This window comes from Danio aesculapii, chromosome 13, assembly GCF_903798145.1.
Source record: "Danio aesculapii chromosome 13, fDanAes4.1, whole genome shotgun sequence".
NCBI classification, from domain to species: domain Eukaryota; kingdom Metazoa; phylum Chordata; class Actinopteri; order Cypriniformes; family Danionidae; genus Danio; species Danio aesculapii.
Genome location: NC_079447.1, coordinates 48,447,462 through 48,456,701, shown reverse-complemented (window position 1 = coordinate 48,456,701; position 9,240 = coordinate 48,447,462). Strand labels below are relative to the sequence as shown.

General features: G+C 35.4%; 1 protein-coding gene across 1 annotated transcript in view; it reads left to right on the top strand.

The window, feature by feature from the left end:
- The window catches only part of psap (prosaposin), a 28,394-nt gene extending 19,407 nt beyond the window's left edge, over positions 1–8,987 (top strand). Inside the window, exons 9-14 of the mRNA XM_056471148.1 lie at positions 1,705–1,797; positions 4,720–4,897; positions 4,985–5,148; positions 7,865–7,945; positions 8,032–8,139; positions 8,231–8,987. Coding sequence (XP_056327123.1) covers positions 1,705–1,797; positions 4,720–4,897; positions 4,985–5,148; positions 7,865–7,945; positions 8,032–8,139; positions 8,231–8,266 — 660 coding nt within the window. The 3' untranslated portion in view covers positions 8,267–8,987. The remainder of the gene's footprint in view (positions 1–1,704; positions 1,798–4,719; positions 4,898–4,984; positions 5,149–7,864; positions 7,946–8,031; positions 8,140–8,230) is intronic.
- The last annotated feature ends 253 nt before the right edge of the window (positions 8,988–9,240 follow it).

Below are 9,240 nucleotides of genomic sequence, written 5' to 3'. Positions count from 1 at the left end.
TATCACAAACCGGTTTGGGTTTCTTTTCTTTCTGTTGAAAACAAAAGATTTCTTAAAAATGCTGGATACCTGTAGCCTTTGGTTCTGTCTGAAATTGCCTACTAGAGTAGCTAGTATAAATATAAATGGGAGTAGTTTGAATGGTATTTGGACCTGCCATGTTCACCATTTGTCTATTTCAAGTTGTCACTTAATTCCCATTCATGAATTCTCTCATGTGGCGTAGCTACTATTGGATGCGCACTACAGAATCTCACTGCAAGCAACCGAGGTCATCTGGGCAAGGTTAAAGTTTGTTCGTTTTCGTTAACTAACTAGAATAAAAAATAAAAAAAACCACACATTTTCGTTAAATGAATTAAATAAAAAGGAACTGAAACTGTATTGTGTACCTGCAAAACTAACTAAAAATTATAGCAAAAACGTCCTTCATTTTCGTCTTTTTGTAAATATATTTAGTACATGAGCCTACTATAAACCTTTTCAAAGTAAATCTATTTGCTTCGCACTGCAGTGTTTGACCCGTACGGCCCCTCAGAGTCTATAGTCCTAATGTCATTGGCCAGATCAAGCCGGTCCTCCCTACTGTTGCTCTGACAACAAAAACCGCAGCTGGACAAGACTGCAGCACGGTGACTCGTTAAATATGACCTTAGCAGACACTTAAGTATTAATTTAACACATTTGTGCCCAATAATGGGTTCTATTTCTGTGTTGGTGATCGGGATCGCCAACAACTCTTCCTCTCATTTAAGCCCTCAGTTTACATCGGTTAAAAAGGGTCTGGCGAAACAAACTGCATTACGATTTTCTGTTATGAAAAACTTAAGTGAATCATGCTTCAGTTGGGTTGCAAAACATAATTGTAAGAATTTCAGTCAGTTAACCGTGATCTGCAGTTTAAGATTGTCGACTACAGATTCTTTTTATGTTGAGTCCAAACATGGGAAGTTCAGATCTTGACCGCGAACCATATCTTGTGACAATCTTCCCATCACTACTGCGTATCTAATCTCAGACACAGCCTTGCACATTTTACTTAAGGCTGCTATTTTGTGGGCTATTGTATTTGAATTTGAGGATGGGCAGATGGTAGTGGTAGATGGTTTTTATTGTACAGTATTTATTCTGATGGTTTTGAATCTTGCACCTAACAAATATCCTAATTTCCAAAAAAAAAACCCTGTAAACTAATACCAACCATGAAACTAATAAAAACCAAGCAATTTCAAAATCTAAAAGCTAATGAAAACTAGTAAATCTCCCTCTAAAACGTATTAAAACTAATATTTAGTTGAGGTGTTATCAAATTCTGTTAAACTAATGAAAGGCAAACACGTTACCTTGTGTCTGAGTACCAGTCACCTACTGTGTTGTTGTTTTTTTTTAGTCCTTCTACTCTCATACTGTTTTTAATGTACTATATAGTAGGGGAAAGTATGCCATTTCAGATTCAGCCCATGACTTCCATTGTGTTTGTGTTTCCAACAATGGAAGTCTAGGGTTACAGGTTTCTAACATTTTTTCAAAATGACTATTTTTGTGTATAAACAGGGGAAAAGGAACTCTCTTAAAGGTGTGGGAGCGTAAAGGAGTACATGTTTGATTTTTGGGGTCAACTATGCCTTGAATAATGACTCTTGTAAAGTTGAATAGGAAAGTCTTGTTAATGTTTCCCCTAACGGACTAATGTTGTTTTGGCAGAACCTGGTGCGAGTGCGCGATTCACCTCAGTGTGCCATCTGTGAATATGTGATGAAGGAAATTGAGAACATGATTCAGGATCAAACCTCTGAGGTATGTTTCAGTCATTCGTTAAAGTGGAAAGATTAAAGTGAAATTATAAAAAGAGTTTTTAATATAAATAATTCCCGAACGGTGTTGGAGTGTCACCAATTATCTACAGTATATAGAATCACTGGATTGCTCATTGTGCATATTTACGCACGTTTTTGTACATTTCCTAAAGAAAACTTTATGATCAATAATTTATCAATATTCAATAAATAATCAATATTTTATAAGTGGATGATCAGTGTTTGAACAAAGTACCGTATAAGCTGTCTCTTCTGATGATAACACCTACTTTCTGTTTATAGGGGCCTTTTTAAAAAATAAAATCTGTTACTGCTACCTGCTGTTAACCAAGAACACATGATGTTTTACTTCTGCTAGGTCCTCTTCAATACTAAGGGCCCTATCATACACCCGGTGCACGTGTATGGCATGTTTTGCCATTTTCATACAGGCACATGTCTAATTTTGCACATTGTTTCACATGGCAAATCCATTTGCGTCACATTGTGGACTCGTTGGTGTGCTGGTGTTCTGTCGAGTTGTCCTACCTCCCATTTAAAAAGTAGCACAGTTTGATGATGCAATATGCTACTCATCAGATTTTGCGACCAATGTCAATTTTAATTGAGTATATAAAGCTATAATATCGCCCTAATCTCTAACCCCAACCTCAGAACCATTCAAATATAGTTTTGGCAGCATAATCAGATGGGTAGGAAAAAATGTCAGGACACCGGTCTATAAAGGAGGTGTGTTGAGGTGTATTGTTTGCACGTTGCTATTTTAAGGAACTGAAATGGACCGCACCATTGACCAACTGAAAGCTGCTCTAAAGTCCAGCGCAGAGCGCGTTAGTTATGTGCCTATGCGGGTCCAAACGCTTACACGTTGCTAATACACGCAGGACGTACAGCAACACACAAATATCTTTACATATGAAAAATTAAAGGATGAAAGTGTTACAAAAATTAAATATATAGGCTAATGAATGTCTTCAGTGGAGTGCGTACAACACCGTTTATCCATGAAAGTAAAGTGGCTGAATGGAGGAGGCTCGTTCTTTTTCCTTATACTGCAGATGGTCTGTTTGTCTGAAACTGAACTCTTCACTAGCGAGAAAACAAAGTCTGTCATGTAAATCGCAATGCCATGGCGCGACACAGCTGACTCTTAAAGGGAAAAGGATTTAATGCTCGTTATACTCAAAACACACTCATAACTCATTAAGAAAATCAGCACAACCCTGTTAGACCATGCGCCGGGACGAAAACCATATTTTTCCGTTCTTAAAATTGCAAAAGTGGCCATAATTGCAGATTGTAACCTAAGAATTCAGATAAAGAAAGAAGCAAACTCGTGTATTAATCTATTTAAAATCTGGCTTCAAACAAAGTAGTATGTGGTTTGCAAGATGCATCAAGAATATTAAAATGGTTTGCCTTCGATACTGATTTCTAACCTAACCAAATAGATGATCGATTTCGAATATGGACCAAGTGAGGAGTCTCCGGCTACTACACTATTTTTTGACAAGGGTACAATCCAAACTTTTGAATCACTAAAGGAAAAATATGGGTTTAATAAAAGTGACTATTATAGATGCCTTCAAGTAAGACATATTGACTGTAATATTAAATCAGAAAGTTGCAGAGACCTGAATACTAAGCGTTTTTATCAGTGGGCAAGGAACAATCATGTAATAAGATCATTTCAAAAAAATATATATAAGGGATTTCGTGAATCTGTACCAGACAATACACTATATGTTCGAGATAAATGGAAGGAAATTTGAATATTCCCCCAATCCTCATCTGAGATCTTGTAAAACTCAATGGAAACGCACCAGCTTAGCCATGTGGAGAGAATTCTGTTGGAACGTTCTAAGGGTTTTCATCACATCACAGAAAACACAGAGGAAAGGGTACTAGCTGCTGGACAGTGTGTAGGGGGAAAAGTAGCTAATCACTCATGTTTTTTGGGATTGTCAGAAATTAACCTCATACTGAAATGAGAATGTATGTAGATGCCATTTTTGAAGTAGAAATTGCCGCTACTTGTGAATCTTCATATTTAGGTAATATACATTTAGATAGATGGATTAATAAAGACAAGAAACTGTAATTTCTTCTGGCAGCTAGTAAAGAAATTTAAATGTTTAAAATTAGTCGCCTACAGTTGAAGTATGGATTGAGACAGTGCACACTATACGTCATGGACAAACTATCTTTTTCATTAAGAACACATACTCAATCCATTTACTCCAAATGAGAAGTATTCAGTCTTTCACCAATTTTTCTTCAATTGTAAATTTAAAATGTAATTTGTCTAAAGTATCTTTTCTTCTTTAAAGGAAGTCTTTTAAAGGATTTGTAACTCCCCATGTTCTACTGTTTATAGTTGTTGCTAAAGGGAAGAAAATACAAAGCATATACAAGATCTTTAAGTCTCTTTCTGGATGAGAGATTATGCAAGTTGCATGTAGTTTCTTTTGAAAACTCAAAAAAAAAAAAGTGGATTTGGACACATCTTTAATGCTTTTGCATCATGCGCTTCAGAATCTTTGAGCCCAGATCACTAAAATGGAGCCCAAAGCTTCCCGATCCCAGGTTTAGAACTTTTTTTTTTTTTTTTTTTGTAGACAGAACAGCACACGTTGTTTCAAATCTAAGCGAGCGTCTTTAGGCGACATGTTCTTATTAAAATGACACCATTTCCTATTAATTTCATAGAACTCCTGAGCATAGCAGGGCTTACCAATATGGCAACGCACTTTTTGTGGCTTCGCTTTTTATGGCGTCATGAGCAGTCCAGTTCTCTATTCTAGATCAGTGAGTGACCCCTGTGGCAGTTTTTAGGTGACCCGCCCCCTTTAAATGAGCTCTACCTTTTTGTAGATTTGCTGACCGTAGTTTTCCATTTCAGGCAGAGATCGTGCAGGCTGTAGAGAAGGTCTGCTACATCTTGCCCTCCACACTCACGGCTCAGTGCAAGGACCTGATTGAAACCTACGGCCAGGCCATCATCGATCTCCTTGTGCAGGAGGCTGATCCCAAAACAGTCTGCTCTTTCCTTGCGCTCTGCAGTGGGGTCAGCCATGTCCGTAAGTGTCTGTTAATTTTGTTCCCCTTCTTGCTGTGGTTTGATGCAAAAGATCATTAACTTTTTCTACCATTTTCCCATCATGCAGCTGTAATGGATAAGCAGCATTTCGTAGCAGGTGGTTTCTGTGACGTGTGCAAGATGGCAGTGCGTTATGTGGACGGGATCCTGGAGCAGAACGCCACTCAGTCCGAGATCGAGGAGGCCGTGCTGAAAGTCTGCAACTTCCTGCCTGACGCTGTCAAAGATGAGGCAAGTCCAACCTTTTGTGTTCTGCTTGCAGTAAATGGACATGAGGACATAAGGAAAGACATTGAAGAGTTGTGTGTAGATAAAAGCGTGCTGGTCTTATTTCAGTTCTACTTTTTCTAAAAGTGCCATAGAATGAAAATAAATATAAATATATATATAAATATAATAAATAAATATATTTTTTAAATTATTATTATTTTTTTATTTATTAATTATTTTTTTATTTATTATTAATTATTTTTATTTATTTATTATTTTTTATTAATTATTTTTATTTATTAATTATTTTGAATTTTTATTTATTTATTAATTATTTAATTTTTTATTTATTAATTAATTTTATTTTTTATTTAATTAATTTTATTTTTTATTTATTTATTTTTATTTTTATTTAATTATTTTTATTTAATTATTTTTATTTAATTATTTTTTCTCAATGGGGAGGGCAAAAATGTATTCATTGCCACCCCAAAGTGACATGAGATGGGTTCAGATGCATCTCTTGTTAGTTTAACATGTGAAATTTGCCACACACATTTGTAATGAGGCCACAAACACATGCAAATTGGCTGAATATAAATTTCATGCACATTTATGCATGGTGTCATATCACTCCGCTCTCACTGTGATCCATCTAAAATGAGAGCACATCTATAAACTTCAACACGTTTGTTTATGTGGAGGCTGATATTAATTCAAGCCTCTGTTTTCATGTTAAAGCAGTGCTCAACTCTGCTCCTGGATATCTACCTTCCTACAGAATTCAGCTCCAACCCTGATCAAACACACCTGAACAGCACTTGATAATTACAGGCAGGTGTGTTTGATACGGGTTGCAACTGAAGCCTGCTGGATGGTGGATATCCAGGAACCGGGTTGGTCACCCCTGCTATAAAGCTTTAAGATGTAATTCTAAATGCATCTGCCAGACCCTTCTGTTGAGTTAGCTTATATTTAATCCACAACACCTCTCAAGAGCTAAAACAAATGTCTACCACCTCCAATTGTCAAATTTTTAATATTTATTTATTTTACAATTTTAGAAGGGTTTTTTATTTAATTTTAAACAGTTTTAGATTTTTAGCATTTTTAACGTTTTAAGTATTTCTTGATGTTGATGAAGAGGGAAAGAGCCGTCATCGCAGCTTGTGCCTATGGTTTCTATAGACTAGAGCATCTCCCCACGGGACAAGGCAGGTAACTTCTGCCGTTGACTACTGACCACTTTCCTCCTCCACGTTTACTGTGTTGGCATCTCCACACATGCTCATCGTTCTAAGTCTACGCAAGTTTAGTGATGTACAACACTGAATACCTCAGATCTGATCTGCTAGTTTACATGAGTCGCATTGTCACATTTCCGATTTATTTCCACACATGGAGGCCTGAAACCGATCTCTGAATATCTGAATGCGTTTTTTGTTTTGTTTACATGGTCATAGAACAGATCGGATCTGTGTCACATGAGCAAAAAATCACGTTTAGGTCACGTTTAATTGGCAGTGTAACCGGGGCCTTTGACATTTTATTCACAATGGTCGTAAATGAAACCTGCTGAAACGGTCTTATTCAGGGCTAAAGGCTAATAGTTCATCCTAATGGCATGTTTGTCAACAACAACAAAAAAGCTGTTATAGTTTGTAAAACCATAATATAAACAAGTGTAATTTAAAGGAAGATAATTTAACCATATTGGTAAATAGTAAAAAATAAATAAATAAATAAATAAATTTATTTTAAAAAATTATAATAATATTAATAATTGATGATTTATAAATGAATGAATAATAATAATAATATAATAAATAAATGATAAATGAAATAATAATATTAATATTTATTATTATTATTATTATTATTATTATTATTATTATTATTATTAATAATAATAATAAAATAATGAAAAAATGAATGAATATAATAAATGAATTAATAATAATAATAATAATAATAATAATAATAATATAAAAAATGATAAAGAATGAATAATATAATGATAAAAAAATGAATTATTTAATAATAATAATAATAATATGAATGAATAATAATGGTAAAAAAATAAATGAATGAAGAATAATCATAAATGACTGAGAAATTAATAATAATAAAATGATGATGATGATGAAGAATAATAATAATAATAATAAAATTATGAGAATAATAATAATATAATAAATGAATGATAAATGAATTTAGTATTATTAATAATAATAATAATAATAATATGAATTAATAATAATAATAATAATAATAATAAAATAATTTTATTTATTTATTTATTTATCAATAATAATGTTGTAGTAGTAATAAAATATTAAAATGGATTGTTGGCGATTTGGATGAATGTTGACCTGATTGGATAGCTTTTACTAGACTGGAAAATTCTTTAACACACGACCGCATATTTCAGTGAATTAAATCCTACAATTTTGTCTACCCCGCAGATGCCAGGATTTTTTTTTTTTTTTTTTTTTGTGGCACCAAAGCCACATACCATCTATTAAGATCCCAAAGAGCAATTCAACTTTGTCAATGCATAATTTAACAACTTTAAACATTAAACTTAATAAAACAAATGGTGACTGGTTGCTTTAACATGATCAGGCCTTTATCTTGTTTCGTTTGCTCAATAAATGAATCCAAACCTTCTGCTGCCAGTCTGAATGTGCAGAACTGGCTTGTGATTGGCTGATTTCTTTCTTTTTCCCTCCTGTAGTGCAACCAGCTGATTGAGCAGTACGAGCCTCTGCTGGTGCAGCTGCTGCTTCAGACCCTCGACCCTGACTTTGTCTGCATGGTAAGATTTCCCTTTTACTTCCAGTTCTCAAGTCTTGTGATCAGACCGAGCTCAGTCTGAATTTTGTTTGGCTTTCGGGTGTACAGAAGCTGGGAGCATGTCCTGAGGCTGTGCAGAGGCTGCTGGGGTTAGATCAGTGCAGCTGGGGGCCTGCATACTGGTGTAAGAACGTGGAGACCGCCGCTCGCTGTAACGTGAGTGTTAAACTTAAACTGTCGTTACAGAATATAATCCATGTATACGTTCTGGTTTTTAATCAATAACATGGTGGTCTGTGTGTTGTAGGCCCTGGACCACTGCAGGCGTCACGTTTGGAGCTAAAGCATGAGCAGAATCCTTCCAGAACAATCTTAGGAAACTAAAGGAGAATTGCTGTAGAGCTGCTTTACTGTTTCAGAATCAATACTTGGGTTTTCTTTTAAAACGTGACTTTAATCATTTGAATGGTCACCGCTAATTTAACCTTGTTTGAGGGGGAAGAAAGCTTTTACTGAGAGGACGCGTGCGCACACACTTATGAGGGGGGCAGGGGTTTGGAGGGAGGTATGACTGGCAGGTGTAGCTATATGGGAAATACTTGCACTGAGCTTTTTTTTTTTTTGTGTGTGTGTGCTAATGTGAAGATTTTTTTTTTTGTAGACTTATTGTTGGTCGTATGTTTCTTCAAATATGCCCCTGAGAGAGTTTATATGGAAATAGATTGTGCCTTTTAAATGGAAAGGTGGTCTGAGACCCCTCAGCATGATGTTGTAATCTCCCTGCCTCCCTCTTTAACTGTTAATACACCTGCAAGGCCAGTGATGTAAACATTTCTGTTTTTAATGGGTGACGTTTTTGGTCCTAACGGTAGTCGATTCTGTTATTGTGCTTCTTTAATGATCTGGAGGAGGGGAAGGTGATGATGACACTCGTTATTTGATAAACTGATTGTTGCCCCTCAGTGATTTGATCACTCTCACTTCCTAAATGTCAGATTTCTTTCCACTGTTCAGACTGAGCCTGTTTTTAATAAAAATGACAAATTAAACCGTCTTCAACCCCATTCCCTGTTATTGTCATTTATTTAACCTACTCTCTTAAAGGGACGGTTCACCTAAAATGAGAATGTACACTCCCTCAAGTGGTTCCAAACCTGTTGAGTTTCTTCTGTTGATCTCACAATATCTTCTGAAAATCGCTAACCGTTGACGTCCATAGTAGGAAAAACAGATTCAAGTCGATGGTTACAGGGTTCTAACATTCTTCAAAAAACCTTGTTCAGCAGAAGAAACTCAAAGGTTTGGAACTAGGAAATG